The sequence below is a fragment of the Cyprinodon tularosa genome, unplaced genomic scaffold (assembly GCF_016077235.1).
Source record: "Cyprinodon tularosa strain WSP-4 unplaced genomic scaffold, ASM1607723v1 ctg125, whole genome shotgun sequence".
In the NCBI taxonomy this organism is placed as follows: Eukaryota; Metazoa; Chordata; class Actinopteri; order Cyprinodontiformes; family Cyprinodontidae; genus Cyprinodon; species Cyprinodon tularosa.
Genome location: NW_024038059.1, coordinates 447,413 through 470,297, shown reverse-complemented (window position 1 = coordinate 470,297; position 22,885 = coordinate 447,413). Strand labels below are relative to the sequence as shown.

Genomic DNA, 22,885 nt, shown 5'->3' with positions numbered 1-22,885 from the left:
CAAACAGACAACAGTTTGAGAGACTTAAGGAGAGAAGGAGCCTATTGGTTCTTCCTGCATGGAGTTTGCATATTCTTCCTTATCCATGCATGTGTCCTCTCCGGGTACTCTGGCTTTCTCCCAAAGTGGAAAAACCCCAAAGGCTAGGTAAATTGGAGTCTCTAAATTGCCTGTAGGTGTGTGTGCCCATATTTTTGTTACCTTGTGGGGACCATTTCCCAGGAATATGCTCTTTTTGGGGACCTACAATAGCAGCCATTCCGAATGGCCCTTCCCAGTCAAATGCCAGCCGAATGGCAGCCAAATTCCAGTCAGTGGATTTACCCCCTCCTTCTCCTGGGCATGTGTATTTTTTTACTCTGACTCCACCCGCTTACTGAATTACAGGGTCTGACCAGGAGAAAGCGCTTCTCTTTAGATCTTAATGTCCACAGAAAGAATATTTTAGTAAAAAGATTGATGTTTAAAAAATAAATCTTAGGGGAACAGCCAAGGACCAGCCAAGGGCCCATCAAGATAAGTGTGGAAATTTGAATGGCTACTACTGTATAGGTGCTTATGGGGAACAACACCTGGTCCCAATGAGGAAAGGTTCTCTTCTTCGAGTGGGGATTAAGTTTAGGTCTAAGGTGTGAATTGAGTTTAGGTTAGGTTTAGGGTTAGGCATGTATTGGTAATGTTAGGGTTAGGGTAAGGGTTATAGAATTAGAAAAATGTATTAGGCCATGCAAATGAGTGGAAATGCATTGAAGTCAATGAAAAGTCCTCACAAGGATAGTGTGACACATCATTGTGTGAATGTGTGTATGGAAATGGTTGTCTGGTTGTCAATGGACTAGCGACCCGTCCAGAGTGTATAGTTTGCTGAAGATAAAGATCACTTCCCTATGAACCTGCCAGATAAGTGGCGGACGATTGATGGAGAAAATGATGGATAACCCTCAGCATATTCCGCATTGTACTGTTTAACAACAACAGCGTCCTCTGTCAAAAGCTTTTCCTGGAGCAGATCCTTCCTTCCAACATGTATTAACATACAACAGGTGTTGCAAAAAGACTTTGAGAAGTACAACATCTAATTTCCCATTGAGATTAATTGTGACTTTCAGATTTTGATTGAATGAATCATTGATTCCAAAAGCAGATAAGAAATACTCCAGTAGTGAGAATGATTTGGCCAGTAAGAAGGACCCAAGGTACATAGACATGAAAAGACCAACATGTGAAATGACCAACCTTTACTGTTGGGCTTTTACCTACTATAAAACAAGGTGATCTATTTGAATCAAACAAAGAGAAATCCTACAAGGGCTAGTGCCAGCCCAAGTAATTTTTACTGAAATTTTTAGCACGAAACTCTCACCAATTTTTTACTTGAGCTGGTCATTATCTGTTTGCCAGTTGAAAAAATTGTGAGATTTTCTAATTATTGTGGTTTAATATAAGGACAGGGTTCAAATTTCTGCATTTGATTTAAACACTTAAGCAACCTGGTTACTAAATAAAAAGTACAATATTTTGCAAAACTCTATTTCAGTGAGTGAGTATGTCATCTGTTCCACTAAGCTGTGTGTACCAACATTTATTCTTATTTGCTTTGCAGCCATATTGGTTACTTAAGTTGGAGGAGAAGCTTGGTTATCTCTTTCCCAGCTGTTATTGTAGTTTTAGGGGATGTTCTTTCGTATGTCTCCTCAGAAAATCTGGTTTTTGAGTACAAAGCTCACACTATAAAACTGTTTGTACACAGGGTTTAGAAAAGTAAACAAAAGTAGTCCACTATGCCATTAGCAAAATAAACAGCAATAACCATAAAACAAAAAACAAAATTCTGGATATTATAGCATTAGAAAAATCAGATAAATTGGAAGGTCATTGACGGCGAACTTGGAGTGAACCTGATATTATTTGATGTTTGTAATGTAGCAGTCAGTCTGTTTAAAGTGATAATCTTCTGTTTATCAAAAATATCAACATTGAACCAGAATGCAGAAGACAAAAAATGATTAAGCAGGAAGACAGAAAGTTCCTGGATCCGTGCAGTGTCAACAAAATCTTCAAGCTGTTTACTCTGAAATGTCTATGCCTAGAATATGCAGATCTTGTAGACATGTCTACTCACTTGAAAAATTTGCAAAGACAGGGTTTTTAAATTTTCTTACTTGTTTTTGCCATTAATTTTTCTTGACACATTGGACATTGTCAAACCATTCTCAGCATAGCAAGGAGATATTTCCATGTTAAAATCCAAATTCTTCGATCATCCTCTCTTGCACCAACATTCAGAGCTACAATTGATAAGAATTACTTAAATAATAGTTTCCCACGTTCTACTGCTCAGGTTAACCCTCAGCAAGATGTGCTCAGCATCTGTAGGTGCCTAGCTGCATGGAATTGCATCCTTGGGTTACAATTTGTTAGAAGATGGAATATAGGCTCACCCAATAAATTGGTATACACTTGTCAGATAGAAATGATTTGACAACTGGGTTTAACTTTGTTTTATGCTTAATTTGCACTGCAAAATTGTAATCAAATTGAACAGATTAAATTACTGTACACTTGGTTAAAGTGCGTGTTTATTCACATGGCTGAATGTCTGTCGGTCATTAAATGGGTGCAGGAATCTATTTTTTCTTTTTTTTTTTTTGCTCTTTTACATAACATTCGCACAAAGAATCCAAGTATTTGTATAAGTAACACTTTGTTTCATGAAAGAAAAATCCTCACACTGTTGACTAATTACCCCAGATGAAAATACAGCATTCTCAACACTGCAACCTTCTCCTTATTTTATATAAAAACAACATGATTTTAAAATAAATATCCTTTACTGCTTTACATAGACACAAAAACATGTTAATAGTGTAGAGGACACAAAAATATCTTATAGAAATTCTGACTGATGGCGGTCAGAATGGAGATCCAATTTCATATTTGTGGTTGTATTGTGGTATTGTATACTTAGCTGCTAAAAATAGTACACCCATTCATACAGTAGACACACTCTCAAAAGTTAAAACCCTACATGGCACTCATCCCTGCAAAGGGGTTCAAATAGAGATGTCATTGGTAAGGCAGTCCACATAAAATTAATTAAGGGAATGTTAATATATTTTTGATTTTTTTTTTTAAACTTGTTTTATAGAAAAGCCTTGAGAGCCATGGTGAAAGTAGCCATCAGTGACCTTACACATATGAAAAAAAAAAAAAAAAAAAACGACAGCTACAAGTACATAACACAGCATACATAAATAGACCAAATTAAATATGTTTACAAGACTGAATACTGAAAAATAATCTATAACATTATAAATTATCTAGAATGAACAATGGCACGAAGGGATATCTATGTACATGTTCAGACAAGATGTCTAATCAATGATAGTGTGTTCAATAAAGAAAACTTTAACAATCTCCTCTTCCGCAAAGAAAACAAAAAAAAAAATAATTTAAAAACCACTCAGGATTTCTCAGTACATTGAGTGAGGCACAGTTCAAATGGAATCAATCTACAGTATATAGGATTTTTCAGTGGTTTTCTTGTAGAACATTGTAAAATATTAAATGCTATATCATCGACCAGTATCCCTTTGAAAGTATATGGCACCATCATTCCAGAGTCCCCCCCCCCCTGAGCAACGCAACATTGAAATGTGAAAGTCTGCAAGTCCTGCAATGTCCTCAGAGGGAAGCAATCTTGAGCAGAGACAGTTTTCCATCCGTTGTCCCATTTGTCCAGTCTTTTCATTCCATAAGCGTCAGCCAACGAAAGTCCAACCATCATATTAAAAAAGCAGAGCACACCCATGTCTTCTTCAGTCTCACCCACTGTTTTAGAAGTTAAATATATCTAGAGGTTTTGCTTGTTATGACTGATGTATAACCACAGTAGACTCAAATCCAGTGAAGTAATCGCATACAATGAATTGACAATTAGACATCATCTGCATCGAAAGCCTATTAGAAACGCAAAACCACATGACGGCTACTCCGCTTTTAGTCAAATGATGGGTTTTAGTTGTTTGTTTTTGTAGCAGCATAACAAATCTGTACTTTTTTTCTTTTGATATTATCTATATACACACAGATATACAGAGGGAGGAAACTTCAGTCTTTCTCTTTGTACTGTCCATGCAGGGGGAATGCTTTCCACAGAAAAGAGCTTAGGGTATAAAGGTCAAAGTGCTGTGCTTTGAAATATCTTTAAAATGTTCCTTCATCTTGTACATCTGGTGCTGGCACCTCTCTCATCTCCTCGGCTTGTCACATCTGAATAGGAAGAGACAAAGAATAAAAAAGATTATGAGTAAAACCAATTACAGCACAGCATAGCTGTAGAACAATAACAGGAAGAAAAAAACTTTCACTAGAGTGTTACATGTGTACACAAAAATAAACCGAAAGTGAAAGTTGGCGATGCCTCACAAGCTTGCATCTCCTGCAGCTAAAATGCATTTTATAGCTGTAACAACTTGCTGAGCAGTTGCAACAGTTATTTTTTGGTTTTAAGCAATGGATGGAGCCTTTTGCATGTGGTAGGTCCCAGGACCTGACAATAACATATTTGGGAATAAAGGAATTGAAAATCACATTTTATGCATTTATATGATGCCAAGAATTTTCCTCATAATGGCATAATAGCTCATGAGAAAAAATAAACTGTAGCCCTGCAGATAATCCAATTTTGTGATATAGGTTAAGATTGACTTTAACCAACCAGAACAGTAACTAGTCATAATCAACGTGCCAGCTGCTGCCTGGCTATTTTCTGATCACAACTTAGCTCCCCGTCTTTTAAAATTAAGCTGTAATTTACCAATGGAATGCAATAACTTTCCAACTCTGTCAAATGAACTAATCCACAACACAAGCCAGACAAGCAAGACCTTATTTCAGATAGCATCCTACAATTTTTAGCACATCTCATTAACAGGTTAGCAATTTATATCAACTTTAGAACCAATTTGAATCTATTCCAAACAACACTAGAACTACAAGACATCAGATGTGAACACCCCATGTTGCTATGTGTGACCACAAAAACCATGACAATGACGTTATTTGATTTGAGGTCCTTAAATGTTTCTGTGAACATTCTGAAAAGCTGCATATTTAGTGCTTTGTTGCAGATTCAACCTTGTTATTTTTTGATTTTCAGGTTTTGTCACTTCTTATCAAAAACTATTCAGAAATGTTACTCCCTTTAAGGTAGAAGACTTATAAAGATGATACAAGAAATATGAAGATGCAGAAAAGAAGATCCCATGCAACACACGAAGAATGATTTACTTTAATGCAAAGTCTAAAACCCCTTGTTAACACCAGGTGCAGTTGCAATGTATCTCTGTGACGGTTGGATGGATCCACTTTTGTGTGGATTAGTCCAACTTTGAATTAGTAGGATCTTTGCAGGCAGTTACTTGCTGAAATACTTTTAAAAGTCAGAATTGGAAAAGGTATCTAAACTCTAGGGAAGTTTTAAAATTAAATCTTCCCGCAGACTTGAATAACTCTAGATTGGTGGAATTTAGCTGACATATCTAATCATCGATGCAGAGATTAAGTAGTTGGGAGCGTCCTCTTTTTGCTAACGTGACTGTGGGCGCTGTAATGGATTTTTCTCAGGCTGGAATGGTACTAAGTACCACCGGATGACAATAAGCCTCTTGTATGAGACCCTCTTGTGTCAATTAAAGGCAAACATATTTGCAAAGCTAGTAAGGAAGCCAATGTAGGTAAAGTTCTTGTAAATTGTGAAACACCATTAGGATTCATTTCTGTTCCACTTTTCTCTATTCCTTCCCTGCAGTCAGCCTATTATAAACAGGCAACTGACGCTTTATTTGGACAATTCCATCTATGGGCCCTTTTTAGCCGAATCCTCACTGATATAGGCCTTAGATGTGAATGTTGACCGCATATTACATGAAAACATTGATTACTTATTCTAAAATAAAAAGAAACACCAGAGAGGACAGATTGTTCAAATTACCTGCAGGAGTTTCAGCGGTAGAAAGCAAGGGGCAAGTTATTTCATATCCTAAAACAGAAATGTGATATTTAGCTTGAACTTATTCAACCTGCACAGTCTAGTGACCTCAATTCTATACTTCTGAAATGATTACTGGGCGTGATATGAAACCGCAAGATGGATGGTACAGATCACCGGAAATACGATGTAACTGCATCCAATGAAAACAAGGGGCGACAAGCCAAATAAAGTAGCTGCTTATAAGTTGCACAGCTGAATGTAAAGTTAGTTGGGTTATTAGAAAGCAATCTATGTTTTCTAGTTTGTTTTAAAGACAACTTGGAAAGGTTGACTTCAGCTAAAGCAGCAGCGCTTACTTGCAGGTCTTCTCGTTGAGCTCTAGCTGGCGTTCTTTACAGTATTCAACTGTGTGTTTGCAGGAGCACCGGCAGGTTGAAGGATCCTGCACAAACAAACGCTTTCTCCTCTCTGAGCAGTTATCACAACATGGTTCACAGACACTGGACAGACAGAGACAAAGACAGAGATGGGGAGGAAGAGGGAGAGGCAGATTATAACAGGGTATGGTTTCCACCTATGACAGGTCGCCCTAAGTTCAAGCACTTTTTATGCCCCAGTTGTTCCTTTAAGGTATTACCAGGAATCCCTGCATGTGATACTTGGGAATTATTGCTCACAGGTTCCCACAGAGCAAGCAAGAAAAAAAAAAGCAAGCTTTAAAAGTAACACCTGACCTCCCATCCCTTCCACATTGAATGAACCATCACAAAAAAGTTTGGTTAGACATGCAGTGAGTGAAGCTCTAGACCACGTCATGCAAAACAGAATGACATAACAGCACTGAGCTGCAGGTTAATGACAGAACACTTCTTGCTCTCACTTTTCTGATAAAGAAGACTCAAGGGTCTGTTTTGTGCACCATTAAGAAAATTTTTCATTTTATTGAGTGAAATGGAAAACCGTGATTCCCACAGATAGACATGAGTTTCAAAACAGAGGCGGAAATAGGTTTAAATTACATTTCGGGATTAGACCCAGAAATTCCATTTTCATCAATATACAAATAACGAATGAACATACAGACAGAATATGTTCAAAAACATCTGCACGGAAGATACATGAGGTCATCTTTATATTAGTTTTTGAAAAAAAAATATGAGTACTTTCACAGTCTCAGACACAAAAGTAGGTAAACAAAGAAACAAAAACAGTACTTGCTGAAGAAACTTAAGAAAAAAAAGGGAAAAAGTCAATAGATAGTAATCATTCATGTCTTCACATTACATAAATAGTACCAGCATAAAGCTGAGGACAACAAAGAGACTGTTTTATAAGATGAAAAGAACAGAGAGAGGCAAAGAGACACAGCAAAGAGGCACAGACTCAACACTGAAGACAGGACCATGATTACAGTCTTGCTGATCCCAGCACAGATAACAGAATAGTGTGGGCAGGTCTCCAAAGTCATGCTGGTGGATCTGTGATCTTTTCTAGGAAAAGGCCTGTGCTACAGCTAACATTTCAGATCAATTTATCCCAGCTTCTCCAATTAATCTTTTTATCCAACCAATGGAAAAGTTGTTTGATCCTCCAATTTTGGCTGCTGAATCTGATCCCAATCATTGGTCCAGTCTTTTTCATAAATATGGGGTTGCGGGGGGAATAAACTTGCAAGCAATTTCACTGAGATTGGTTAGTGTTTTTTTAGATATTGAGATGGGTTATATGGCTCATCTTTAACAAGAATGGATATTGCAAACTCTTTATTGAGTGTTTTATATGTAAGTTTTTGTAAAAAACACATTAGCAATAGTACCTGGCCGACAGGCCAGCTCAGACAAATTTTTTAAGAATTATGGATAGCATGACTGACGAGACAAAGTTAGAACAGTACACGAAAGCGACATGCTAGTTGATACGGCTGTTGGCTCAATTAAATGGTATAAATTAAAAGGGGCAAAAAAGCTCCTCCCAAATTAGCTTAATTGTGAGAAGCGCAACACTCAGGTGCAGGTAGGTGGAGAAGGCGGAGCTGACATACGCATCGTGAATTGTTTTGTCACGGTTTTTCTTTCGCTTTCTCTTTAGGCCTTTGCCTGTCCGGGGTTTTCTGCAAGAGAAAAAGGACAACAACCCAAAGAAATGTCTGAGAGACTGGCGATAAGTCAGTCCAACTTTTTTTTCCAACTTGTTTCATTAAGAGGAAAGATATATCCCAGTATGGATAACATGCTTTCCTTGATAATGGTAAAACATAAGACATACCCATGATTATCCACATCCCACAGATATTGAATAAGATATATAATCTGTGAGAGAATCATTTCATTGTCCAGCTTAGTTTCAAAAGCCTTTTTCCCAGGATGATTGGTCTTATAAAAACGTACAATGACTTGAGAGAGAGTGAAACCAATTAACAGTTGTGAGGCTTTGCCGTGGGCGGAAATTTACCGGATGAATCGAGGACAAAAGGCTTGGACTTCACCAAAACGACATCTTTCAACATATCTGGGTCAACTCTTTAGAGCTGATTCAAGTTGTTTCAGAAAGGAGCACAATGAGAACAAACAGAAGTGTGCTTATCAAGCGTACACAAGGGGCTGGACGCATAAACAATGTGTGAGCACAAAAATCATGGGTAGCCTTGCTTTCCCAACTTACTACAACTTGTAAAGGAAGAATGGGCTGTGAAAATATTCCCAACCTATTGATTACCACAAGTAAAAAGAAGAGTCTTACCATTAACATTTAAAAATTATTATTTTTTTTTTAGAAGTTGCGTTCATTGATGTGTCCCAAAGACTTGTGAAGCAAATTGTTATTTTTATATGCAAATGATGGATTGTAGAATATACTTTTATTTATTGGTAAAGGTTGGAATATAACTAAGACTTATTTAGTATGTTTGAAAAAAAAAGGGGGGGCATGTGCATGCATTTCTAGGCACCTAAAACCATTTGGTTAGTAATCCACACACAGTTTTATGCATCAAGCCCCTTGTGTTTCACAAGTGCTGGCTGGAGGTAGACAATTTTCATGTCAATTTATCAAACTGTGATGGGAAACCCTCTGATAATAATCAGCAGAACAATCAGATCCTTTCAAACACCCATATCCCTGAAGACACTGAGGTGCTGTGGATATTATTTTCCTCAGCTGGTTTGGTTTGGTCAATGCTTGTCTTTATTTAGCTAGTATATATATATATATATATATATATATATATATATATATATATATACTCACTATATGTGAGTCTTCACATTTATAATCAGCCAGGATGAAAATGTTCATTATTACTTGGTCAGTCAATCAGATTTTTTTTAAAGCCTCTTTTAAAAAACATATAAAGCTGTAATTTATGTACTCTTTCACTAACTCTAGCTGTTTTTGAAACAACATTTGTGGCAGGTGGTTGCCAACTAAGAAACTGTGTTTTTTTAAATATCTGCTTCATCAATTTTGCAGGCCCTGGGGCCAGTTGGTAGCAGATTAAGGGGCAACACATGGGTTCCTCAATTATGGTCCCTGAAGTCCGGGGTCCTGAACCTTTTAGATGTGCCTCTACTTCCACACCTAAATTTAATGGCTTAATTTCCTACCCATTATGCAGTGAAGTTCTCCAGATTTCTGCTAAAGATCTGATTTGAGTTAAGGGTGTTAAAGAACAGATATATCTAAAAGGTGCTTGTACCTCAAGGTCTGGAACTGAGGAACCCTGGGCTATACCATTCTGCATAAAGTGACAAATTACCTCTTCCGAGGCTGCAAGAATCCAATTACACAGTATTTTTTCTTGTAGCTGTTGTTCTAATAAATGTACAGGTGCTGGTCATAAAATTAGAATATCATGAAAAAGTAGATTGATTTCAGTAATTCCATTTAAAAAGTGAAACTTGTATATTATATTCATACATTACATACAAACTCATATATTTCAGATGTTTATTTTGTTTAATTTTGATGATTACAAATGACAACAAATGAAAATCTCAAATTCATCATATCAGAAAATTAGAATATTACTGAAGACCAATAAAAACAAAGGATTTATAGAAATGTTGGCCAACTGAAAAGTATGAACATGAAAAGTATGAGCATGTACAGCACTCAGTATTTAGTTGGGCCTCCTTTGGCCTGTATTACTGCAGCAATGCGGCGTGGCATGGAGTCGATCAGTCTGTGGCACTGCTCAGGTGTTATGATAGCCCAGGTTTCTCTAATAGTGGCTTTTAGCTCTTCTGAATTGTTGGGTCTGGTGTATTGCATCTTCTTCTTCACAATACCCCATAGATTTTCTATGGGGTTAAGGTCAGGAGAGTTTGCTGGCCAATTAAGAACAGGGATACCATGGTCCTTCAACCAGGTACTGGTAGCTTTGGCACTGTGTGCAGGTGCCAAGTCCTGTTGGAAAATGAAATCTGCATCTCCAAAAAGTTGGTCAGCTGCAGGAAGCATGAAGTGCTCTAAAACCTTCTGGTATGTGGCTGCGTTGACCCTGGACCTCAGAAAACACAATGGACCAACACCAGCAGATGACATGGCACCCCAAACCATCACTGACTGTGGAAACTTTACACTGGACTTCAAGCAACGTGGATGAAGTGCCTCTCTTCTTTTCCTCCAGACTCTGGGACCTTGATTTCCAAAGGAAATGCAAAATTTACTTTCATCAGAGAACATGACTTTGGACCACTCACCAGCAGTCCAGTCCTGTTTCTCTTTAGCCCAGGCAAGACGCTTCTGACGCTGTCTGTGGTTCAAGAGTGGCTTGACACAAGGAATGCGACAGCAGAAACCCATGTCTTTCATACGTCTGTGTGTGGTGGTTCTTGAAGCACTCACTCCAGCTGCAGTCCACTCTTTGTGAATCTCCCCCACATTTTTGAATGGGTTTTGTTTCACAATCCTCTCCAGGGTGCGGTTATCTCTCTTGCTTGTACACTTTTTTCGACCACATCTTTTCCTTCCCTTCGCCTCTCTATTAATGTGCTTGGACACTGAGCTCTGTGAACAGCCAGCCTCTTTAGCGATGACCTTTTGTGTCTTGCCCTCCTTGTGCAAGGTGTCGATGGTCGTCTTTTGGACAACTGTCAAGTCAGCAGTCTTCCCCATGATTGTGTAGCCTATAGAACTAGACTGAAAGACCATTTAAAGGCTTTTGCAGGTGGTTTGAGTTAATTAGCTGATTAGAGTGTGGCACCAGGGGCCATCAATTTTGAACCTTTTCACAATATTCTAATTTTCTGATATGATGAATTTGAGATTTTCATTTGTTGTCATTTGTAATCATCAAAATTAAACAAAATAAACATCTGAAATATATGAGTTTGTATGTAATGTATGAATATAATATACAAGTTTCACTTTTTAAATGGAATTACTGAAATCAATCTACTTTTTCATGATATTCTAATTTTATGACCAGCACCTGTAGTGATGGAGTTCTCTGAGGCTGTGGCAGAATACTTTATTTGTGTGGCGTCGTAAAACTTTAGTGCGATTTGTTGGGAATTTAAAGCAAGCATGGTTACTAGTCAGGGGAAAGAATCTTGAGCTTGTTTCATACACCATGAAAAGCAAGAATATTGTTCTTTCTTTTATAGTTAAGAGGGCAAAATTATTCATCTTGTTCTCTCAACAGTGTCTGGGGGTGGGGGGTCCTCCCAACAGGTTTTAAACACAGATGGGCAGAACCTTTTTTTGCAGCATGTCATAGACCAGTTTTATGATGGAGCAGGATTTGAATGGCGGTTCTTATAGGTAAGAAGAGTGGAGATGATTTCCCCTTTTGTTTTTGAGTCACAAATGTCCTCCTTTATTTCAGGTGCAGAAATATGTACAGTGATCTATTGTGTAATGGATAATACACCTTCCAGGTAATTTGAAGCATTTTGCTCTCCCCGTCAATCTGAAAAAGGCCTCTGTCTTGCCGTTGCTGTTGCATTTTCTTTTTTGTGTTTGATGTAAGTTACAGTGGATGGGAGTTCCTTGCGAAGTATGAAAACTCTGGCAAAACAAACTTTTCTCTTGTTCTTTCCACCTTGAGAACGTCAACAAATTTCCCGCTTCTTGTGGAGCATGTAACAAGCTTTACACAGTGCCAGCTTAATTTGTGTTTTATGCATGGCCAGAGGGAGTATAGAGAATGACTTCTCTTTCAGGGTTCCCACAGATTTTTCTCACATAACTTTCTCCATGATCAGTTGAAAAATACAATCAATCACTTTTCAAAGCCTTTCACAAGAACCTTAGTTTTCACAGCTTTGTGAAGTTTTGCAAAAGAGGCTGACATCTTTTAGACAAAAATAGCATATACTAGCTCAATTAGAGCCCTGCAACAAACAAACAAATGCTATATCTCTTTTCGGCAAAAACCCCCCAAAATGCAGTTCTGTGCAAATATCAATTTGATACAGAATTGATCATTTCTGTATTTTGACACTGCTTCATTGGCACAGACAAGATTCTTGTAAAATTTCTCCATGCTTTTGATTTTGTTCTGCTTATCAATCCCATACAGAATGGAAAAGTAGAATTTTTGTGAGGAAAATTAAATGCCTGCCACAAGGACGTGAAGCCATGCTCACGACACAGTGAGAATCCGCTACGTGACAGTATTAGGATGGTAATGTTTGGCAGCTTTCTATTCAACAAGTTTAGCCTTGTAGTTAGTATTCAGACAGTTGCTAATTGGTGTTACTGAGGCCAGGCTGGAATGCTGTTTAATCATCAATCAAAGCAATCCTTGTTGATGAGGAACTTTCAAAGGAGCTTGGGGGATCGATTCATTACAATGCATCTTCTGCTCATCAATATGTGTCCTAGATTCATCTCTTTCATCAGGTTTTATTTCACAATAAACAGTGACCGTGAAATTCACTGAGACAGTAGAGGAATAGTAAAGTCTAACAAAAAACAAGGATTTTATCCACAAATGACTAATGTAATCACAACCAATAACTGAAAGAAATGTCTGGAAAAGGTAAAGAGCTGTTTGGCAAAGCAAAGAAACAAATAATTCAATAATCTCAAAAGCCTTACTGCCAGCAAAACCCCAAATTATGTTTTAACTTTTCAAAGGCATCACTTTCCATTTGAACCAGGGGTTAATATAAAGAGTCCGGAAGTCTGTAGTCAGGCCAGATGAGGAACAGGATAGTAAATATGTCACTAACTGACCAACAGAACAGGATATGTGCAGTTGTCTCATATCACAGTTGGACGTTGACAGTTAACTAATTTCCCAACATAAGCAAGATGAGTCATCCTGATAGACTCCGGGACCTCTGCAGAGGTTAGCAGGAGGCGATAAAACTAGAATGAACATCTGAAAACGTCAGAAGCAGAGGTTGAATGACCCCCAGCATCATCACTTTGTCGACATACACCAATGCCAGAATTGTAAACAGTTGAGACAAGGTTAAAGAGAAGGTCTCAAAGCCGCGCCTTATCTATATGACAGACGACCTGACATAAAAACCAAAATACGGCTGACACCAACAGCTGCACGATGGAAAAATATTAACGAGAACCCGCAGTGAGAGGATTAAAGAGCCTTGATGACCGTTAAAACAGCGACTGGTGTGGCATGGGATGGGGAGGATCACTAAAGCTCGGACCGTGAACCAAACAGCTTAACAGCACTTCAAAAACACTTATCTGTATCAGAGCAATTAGAAGCGGGAGTAACAGAAGTTAAGAGGGATGTAAACAGGTTGAGGCTAAAGGGGAGGATGGTAAAATATATGATAGAAAAGCAAGAAAGAGGTGTGAGAAAGGGCAATGGCCTCATCAAGGCAGTCATTCACCTGGTGATTTAGTCTGCATTCCCAGCAATTATCAACTAACCACAGCATGCTAATCCCTGATAATCCCATGTATCTCATCCAATGGGAGTATAAAATTATGGTTATGGAGTGTTGTGTGTTTGTATCTGACATTTTAATAATATAAAAAAAATCAACAGGCAGGAAAAATTAAAAGGCAGATCAATTGAAAGTTTATAGTTCTGTCGATAATACAGATATTTAAAGAGAGAGAACTTGCAATGCAATAAGAAATATTAATTTCCCAACCCCTCCCTTAATATATCCCAATTTCCATTAATAGCAAAGTGCAGTACTCACTTTTCTTTCTTTTCTCTGAATTCTGGCTTTACCCTAAAAAGAAGAAACAACAAAAAAAAAATATTAGGTCACAATAAGTTTCTTGTTCAGTGGGTAAACAGATGCATATCAAAGGCCTTTGGCTGATTTTTCTTTTTTAGCAGCGGTTGACGCACTTTAATCTTCTCAAATCATGTTACATCACTGCCATGACATTTGCAAGAAATGGTGCTAAAGCTAGCTCTCAAATACTTAGCTTGGTAAATGAAACAAAGTTGGGAAATAAAGCAGATCACTGTCGACACAGGCACACGTGGGGTTGTGTTGTTTGATGGATACACACATACAAACACGTCCGCAATTGAGAGCTAAGAAGTTTGTTTCACTTTTTGTTCATGTGACAGCTCTTGCCGATAAGAGAGTGTGGAGCAATAACTCTGCTGGCAACCTCGCCGGGCAGCACTCTGCCAATAAAGTTAGGAAACAGTGTTTCCCTCGAGATGGTCTCGCACTCATGGCCAACTTTTGGCTTGACAAACTTTTGCAAGATTCCTGTTAGACAGAGGGTATCTCATTGTTGTGTCTGGAAGCCTTACCAAGGCCAGTGTTTTATTTTGCAGGAACCAACTGATATGCAGTTGCACTGAAATTTACCAGGTTCTCATTTTGGCCTTGGAACATCTCTTTATTGTGTTTAAAGGAACTTGGCCGAGTCGTTGAAGACTTATAACGTTGATAAGATGGAAAATACTCTATTAAAACCTGAAATGTGATACCTACTGTTAAGAAGAAATACTTAATCTATGAAACGTTGGACCACTTCCAAAAGGCATGAAATACCATTAGGAATACTTTTAAATGAAATAAAAAAATTTTTAAGGGCTATAAAAGTCATGACTTTGTCAATGCAATAAGGATGATCAATAACACATGAAAACTTCACTTTTTTTATCTGCTGGTGTTTGTGGCTTTTTATAGCATTAGAACAATGATTATAATAAAAGTTCTAGTATGCTGTCCTCCTCTATAGCGGATGGATTTGATTGCCTGCTAAGGTAAAGATTCGACAGAAGCAATAATTATTATCGTTTGTTCTCATGCACCAATTTTTGAGACTGATGCCATGTTTCATCCATCCATCCATTTTCTTTCACGCTTTATCCCAGCTGGGTTTGCGGTGGTGCTGGTGCCTATCTCCAGCTGTCTATGGGTGAGAGGCGGGGTACACCCAGACAGGTCACCAGTCCATCGCAGGGCAACGCAATGTTTTAGTTTTCTTTTAAATCTAACCGCTAATTATTTTGTTTTGTTTGTTTTTTGTAAGAACTATAACACAAACAAGAGGTGCTAACCTTGGATAAAGGGGGCCTTTTTGCATCCAACAGCAAATAAAGAATTTTTAGCTTCCTTCACTTGCTGATTTACTAACAAAAAACAAAAAGAGTGCATCCATTTCAGTAACGTCAGTTTGTGCTAAAAATTCTTAGTTTTGATGCACTTGATTAACAGGAATGAAAAAAAATTAAGTTGGCTTAAAGGAAATCCGCCAACTACAATCTCTCATTGAATGCTTTGTGCAATGCTGGCTGAAAATAATTTAAATTCATTAAAAAGAAATCCATGTCTGTAACCAATTGGAGCCTCTAAATCTCCATAGTAGGGCTTTACATTAAAGGCTAGTTATAGTAATAATTCTTAGGAACAAATCAACAACGTCAGACTCCAGTTTCAACTAACTATGCAAACACGAGGCGTAAAGCAACCATTGGGTAATTCATCTCGAACCTTGGTCAGCAAAATAAAGTACCCGATTTGTTTGTTTTCTTTTAAAATATCTCTGTAATGTGGGAGGAGGAGGCATGTCCCCTCTGAGCTGCTATGTCATAACTCATACCCCTACTAACATTATAATCAGAATGTGGAAAAAAAGAGATTTTAATAGTAAACAGCAGAAGTCTGATGAGAGAAGAGAGAGCTGTTAATGATTAGTACAGTTACAGCTTTCATTAGTTTAAGATGACGATGTTTCTTGCAGTTTTAGACACAGCTATATTTGATTTTTCAAGTCTGAACATTTTTTTTTTCTCACAGAGCTAAGCACATACAATAAATTAGTCACATTAGATAAGCTGGAAAGTCTTATTAATGTTCTTCTGTTTAATGGTCACATGAACATTTCAGATAAGATGGTCGGTCATGTTTGTTTCTAATAGCAATAGATCAAATGATGCAGTTTTTGCTTGATGATCAAGCTCCTGGTTATGTCATCTGTAAATTTCACTCATTTTTTATTGTTGTACTAGATGTGCATACTCTAACTCTATCTAACTCAGGAAGTGATCCAAAAAGGAATTCGTAGATATCAAATGTTACACTGATCTCAGCAGGGGGCACTGCATGCTTCCAGGTAGAACCTGTTAAATGCTACAGAGCTACAGCTATGCTCTGGAATGATGATAAATTCACAATGTGTTTGAACCTGCTCAGGGCTTTTCTTTAAAAATGCCCAGCCATGTGGAAGAAGCCAAGATAAGATATAAATCTGCATGATTAGCATCTATTGAATGTGTCAGAGGGCGAGCTGCAAACAATAACTTCATATGCTGCGTCTGGCCGACCTCGGCTTCGCTGCACAATGGTGCTGTAATTTGCTTTTAGCAATGTTTTGTGTATGTGCATGGGTGTGTGTGTGTTTTTCGAAGTTTCTTACCTACACTCACATGCGCTGTGTTCTGTAAAACTCATGAAAACATCATTTTGTTGCCTTAGAGGTTTTGATCTTTTAATCTGTAAAACAAGAAGGGAGATTTTCGTTAGTCAGGAGCTACAGTGTGTACTTCACACTTTACCTTTTATATTTACATTTCATCATGTTGAAACAATAATCAGTTATATATTTACTGATTCTCTTATAACTTTGAAAGACCAGCACTTAGAAACACACAAAAAAGCTGAACAAACACTATTTTGATTGTCTCAGAATCTCAGACCCCTACATAAAATCTCCTAATGTGTAAAATGAGTCCATCTTTGAGTACTTTAGCATTAACACAGTGGATCTGTTGAGTTGATGCCTTAGTGTGGGGACATAGAAGCTGGTAGAGACATACCTACAACACTTGCAGCATTATATTGACCCAGAGGGGATAGTTTAAGAGGTATAAACACTTTTATTTTCAGAGTGTTTAAAATAATTCTGACTCCAATTTTAAATTACTATCAATGCTGGTAATGAGGGAGAAAATGTGAGGTTCTCTCCACGTACATGGATATTAGAGGAACGCTTTGGAATATTTTAATAATTAAAGTTATCAGTTAAGTAACATTGCCTTTGGTAGAAACATGTCTGATTTTGCTATTAAATAGAATCAATCTGAAAATGTTGATATATGTCTGATGCAACGTCCTATTAGCAACTATCGATCATCTACACTTTCACAATTAGGCTTCGATTTGTTTTTTTTTAGCCAAGCCTCTGCATTGCAATGCATAAGCTGCTGTGGGCGGCAACAGTCAACCTTATGAACACATAAGGAAATGAGTTAAATTTGGGATTTTTGTGCCATCAGTTACGCAATGGCATCAAAGCTGGTGCTTTCCAGGTCTTGTAGTTGTTTGACCCATGATCAGCTGATAAGGTAGGGCTGATACAGATGGTGGCTTTAGCCAACATTACCACAGTAACAGACTGAGAATGGCGACTAACTTAGTCTTAAACATTCTTTCCTAAAAGTGCAGGTCTATAGCCACTGCCGCCTTCTGTACAACACATTATACTAGTTTCAGTGTGAATTACTTTGATTTGGTCAAATCAGAAGTTCTGTCTGGCTTGTTGCTAGCATAATCTATGAACTTTTTTACAAATTGTCGTTACGGATAAGGGTATTGTTACTAATAACATTAGCAACAAAAGCTTGTTCAAAGAAATCCTGAACCATCCTTTTTAAAAGGAGGCTCTGTAGATCAGAACAGGGAGGTGCAAATATTATCACACGGTAGGAAAACAGATTTAAAAACATAGGATTCTTTTCAAAAGATTAATTCTGATATATTTTGTTTAGTAAACATTTTATGGGATAATAAAGAAAAACAAACTGATGGAAAAATTCAGCTTTCTTTGCATGATGCTTAAGAACCCTTCTAGCCTAACACACATGGACATAGCAAAGGGTGGATTTAAAATACCAAGCTTTGTTGGGTAAAAAAACAAAAACTAACTAAAAATGTTAAACATGTCAGTGTTAATGTTGTTCATAAGGTTGCTGACCTCCATTGTGACGTTACGAGTTTCTGTCGGGAAGCACTGCATCTTCTCGTCGAGGCAGCAGCCGGCGCAGCGCTTTAGTACCACGCAGGATGGGATAAAGATGTGCTCCACCTCATCCGGGTACTCCTGCAAGATATCCACCAGCACCTCCCGGGGCTGACACGAACTTTTGTTGATAACCTCCAACAAAGGGATCACTGTGGAGACAAAGGCAAAGGGACCAGAGTTATAAACTTGGACACACACATCTGGATAAAAGCTAAATAAAATGCAGGCATGTGTGAATTGGAATGGTTTTAAATCATATTTGTCTACTTAAAAGTACCTGGTTTATATAAGAAAACACCAACTGCTCCACTTTACGAGCGCTTACATAATTTGTCATAAACATTAACAAGTATATGAGTTCAACACAAACCTAGGCATAATTTTTTTTACAGTTCTCCTCTATCATTTACATGCTGCAGAGCCTTCAGTCTACCCCCCACCCTCCTTGTGGTCTTTGCAGGAGTCCTGCTCTTGTGAAAGATATTAGGACATGGACTGACAACACCTCTGAAACATTGCAGAGGCCATAACCAAGCCTGAATTAACTCAGAGGCCACTGGCCCTCTGGGGAACTAAATCAACCATTTTGTGCCTGAGCAATATCATGAAGCCTGGCTTATGATTGTTCAAATTAGATTTGTCAATGCTGGGATTGTGCAAAAAGATTTTTTTCCAGGGCCAAGAGGGTGACATTCCTTTCTACAAAAGACTCTGGTGACCATAAAATTTTACCAGGTTAACCTCAAGAGGGATTGGATGCTGCAAATTCAGTTTAGAGGCTGGATTTTGCCTTTGTAAAAATAAAAAGCTGAATCTGAAGAAAAACTTATCAGGGAACTAAAGGATTAGGGTCCATTGGTCTTCCACTAGGGGGTGATAATTTCCTGTTTAATGTCAAGGTGAAATTCAAACCAGCCCTCCCAACTGTTGGCTACAAGCCAAGCAGGGAGCCCAGCACAGACTGTATTCCCACGGTGCCCTGTGGGACACCTACCGTCATGTGGACCTCTCTCTGTTTCCCTCGGTATGTGGGCACTCTGTAAGGAGGGAAGAAGAAAGATTGCCGTTAGGTACAGTAGATTGAGTTGGACATCAGAAAGAAAAACAGCCTGCTATTGCCGTTTACTTATCATGTCATTCAAAAAAATCTGTTTGCATTTTGACATTTCTGGTGAACATTGCTGAAAAATAAAACCACCAAGGACAATATTGTGGACAAGTCCTGGTTTCAGTAACTAAGAAGGTAGTAAACTTATCTTTTACATATGAAACAGCATACAGACAGATATTACTTTAACATGCCCTTTAATCACTGGAAATCAGTTCTTGTCTTTATCTAGTCTGGAAATAGCCTTCTTAGAAGTGCTCAGCAGAGCCAGCCCAAGGTATAAGTGAACTATGCTGTAGGTTAGCGACCCTGTCATAAAAGCACTTATTCCACCTCTAACTTAAACATGTGCTTACATTTGCTCTTAAATTTGATCTAAAGGCTCCAGAATTAAGAATAATTAAAAAAGAACATATACATTCAGGTACAATAAACAATACATGCAAATGTACTCTAGGTGCAAATATACTAAGCAATATATTGCAACCATTCAAGTTACAGACATTTTGTCGTAGTTGATTTAACTGTTATTAGACCAGAAACTAAGCGAATTAAGAGCACAACAGGCACACAATCAAGCCTGGAAAATGTACTATTGATATAAATGGCCATGATTTGGGTTTGGACTAACTGGAAAAGACTAAGGCCCAGTTCTTAAAACAATTCAGTAAGAGCCTTGAACCAACTGCACTTTTAACACAATCTAGTTTAAAGTAGATTGAAGGTCAGATAACCCTATCATTGCCTATTCAGCTCAATTTTACACTTGAATGGCATTTCCTAATAAATTATTATATTGTGGTAGAATTTACTGTTTTTATGACTGATAGGAAGTTAATCCCCCTCAACTACGTGGCAAAACTTCATAAACTTTGGAACCACTGCGTTGGTTTGGTTTCCAGTTTCCAAACCTCCAACCACCTTATAATAACCTTTGCCATTAAAATGCATGGGAAATGTCTGCCTGCTCTTCATTGGGTGTAGCTGTCACCACAACAGAGGGGCCACCGCATTTTTCTTCTGGCAACTTTCTATGTGTTCGTTATGCGTACGGTCTTGTCACCTAATACACACCCTTTTTTTTTGACACCCCCCCTCTCGATCACATAGAAAACCCGCGCTCTCATCTCGCGCAATACCTCGCCAACATTGCACGAGACGCTGCTCCTGTTCAACCGGCATGCGCTCAATGAGACTCAATTCGTTAATGAAAAGTTTAGAGAAAAAAAAAAAGGGGGAAACGGCTTGTGTGCATTCAGGCCCCACCCCCTTTCTGGTGGCGTGAGAGGGTCCAACCTTATGGGCTGAGAGAGAAAGAGACAGAGGGAGTCCCCCCCCACCGTCACCCCAAATCCAACATCATCCACCCCCATAAAAACACAGATATGAGTGTCAAGCTGCGAACACGCACAATTTAACCGGGCTATGATGAATAAGCAGATCGACAATCTGTTTGGTGGATCAAGCTCTCTACAATAATCTGGAGCAAAATTGGAAATAAGGTGATAAAAAAAAAGAAATGAGGAGAATTAAAGGGAAATAATGCTTTTAAGTCCAATCAAGGCGCAGAAAAATGGACTCCCCCCACTCCTCTTCACTCTACTTTCACCTTGAAACATTTTGATCTTCTGTTTAATGATTATATATGAACCTATTCCCCTTTTTTTTCTCTCTCTCTTTTTTTTTTTTTTTTTTTTTTAACAAAACCCGATTTTGCCTCCGAGCCACCGGGAGTGAACCTGCCCCTGATTCACAGAAAAGAGCCGCTGCGCCTTTAAAGCGAAATCTTATCTCCAATGTGGTTCCAGTGCAGGCCTACTTTCTACCCTCACGTCAAACTCCACAACCCAATCTTTTAAAAAAAATCACCTACTCCTTATTTGGATGAGAAATCACAAAAAAAAGAAGAAAAACACAAAACAAAGAAAACCACCCGAGATCAATCCTTGTCTGCTTTGCGTAATGACTGTTTAAAGGAGCCTCTAAACATTTCAGCTTGTTTAAACACTATCTGTGACCTAGACAGACGAAAGTCACGGACAGCTTTCCATATTAATGACCAGTGACAATCAGGCTACATTTATATTTTCCTTTTGCTTTTAGGTTCTGATTTTCACACAGAGGGAAAAGGACAAACTCACCTTGACAGCTGACAGTGTCAAAAATAATAGTGTCAAACTGTCAATAAAGTTCATGGTGTTTGAAATCCAGTCCAATATAAAGCAAGGGCTGAGCGACGGGTTCCAAAACTTTAAATAGCCGATGCGGCTATTTGTTCTTCAGCAAAAACTTTCTTTAAAAAAATATATATAATAATAATAGAAATAAAAAAAAGAAACAGAACAAGTGATAACTTCTCAGAAAACAGGGTTCGGGGGGAGTAAATCCATAGCTGGTCCCAATATGAGTGTACACAATCCTTTTTCCTTTAAAAATGCTCCCTTCTCTTTTCAACTGTTGCCAATGATTTTCAAGATATCCAGAAACGCGAGAATCCAAGAAGCGCAACGTCTCACATCGTTCAACAGCAGATCCTTATTTTCACGCCACATTGGACGAATAATCCCATGCTTGTGAGCCAGTAGCCGCAAAAGGTCTGCCCATTTGAAACTTGCAGCCTGCTCCTATATGTGTAACTTGAAGCCTTGGAGCCGCTTGACGTTCACCGTGGGATATAGAAAATAAAATAAAAAAAAAGAAAGAAAAAGATGAGATCTGTGATTGGAAATTTTCCCAGGTACAGAAAACAAAAGTAAAAGTTAGTGAAATTGCTTCGGGTGTTTTATCCCGGTGTCATTGCCTTACAGTGAGCCAGGCGGGGCAAACAGCGTGTTGTCCCCTCTCTCGATTTCACCGTTCTGTGACTGAGCAGCGCCTGGGCACCCGTATGATTGGAGGAGGTTCCTGGGTGGGTGGTGTCTAGCTCTCCCTGCTTTTACTTAAAGGCTTCTAACGCGTCATAGTATCACAAGCAAAAGATATTTTAAAACTGATGCGCTTCGATGTTTGGCTCTATTTTTATTTTACTCATTATCTGTGAGTGACCAAAGTTTTAAGGTTATGACATTATCAACATTAAGGCTTAATTCAAAGAGTCAATCATCAATTAATTACATCTATTCTTCTTGCTTGATCCTTCTATTTCATGTGACTATAATAAAAGTGAGAGGTGGTCAGCTACCTGTAATCCTCATAAGTTAAACACCTATAAAAATCCAATGTCCAAACATTTCCAGAGAGATTGACTATGATATAAAAGTTCATAAGTGTTAAAAAAAATACATGTTAATAGTGGGTTTAAAATCTGACTTCTGGGTAAAAACAAAATGCATCTTTTGTCAAGATTACTTGATCCCAAA

At 38.2% G+C, this 22,885-nt stretch overlaps 1 protein-coding gene across 5 annotated transcripts; it reads right to left on the bottom strand.

The window, feature by feature from the left end:
* Positions 1-2,486: 2,486 nt before the first annotated feature.
* vegfab (vascular endothelial growth factor Ab) lies at positions 2,487-22,476 on the bottom strand. 5 transcript variants are annotated; one of them, XM_038276518.1, is made up of 9 exons: positions 22,332-22,476; positions 21,668-22,180; positions 19,413-19,455; positions 18,371-18,567; positions 16,814-16,890; positions 14,125-14,157; positions 8,037-8,105; positions 6,352-6,495; positions 2,487-4,272 (listed from the first exon to the last, which is right to left on the bottom strand). In XM_038276518.1, exons 2-9 carry the CDS (start codon positions 21,719-21,721, stop codon positions 4,251-4,253), a joined length of 639 nt encoding a protein of 212 aa, XP_038132446.1. In that variant the 5' UTR covers positions 21,722-22,180; positions 22,332-22,476; the 3' UTR covers positions 2,487-4,250. The 5 variants fall into 5 exon arrangements, with proteins under 5 accessions (XP_038132446.1, XP_038132447.1, XP_038132444.1 ...); XM_038276519.1 differs by adding an exon at positions 5,996-6,043 and having other exon boundaries at positions 21,668-22,422; XM_038276516.1 differs by having other exon boundaries at positions 21,668-22,409.
* Positions 22,477-22,885: the final 409 nt, after the last annotated feature.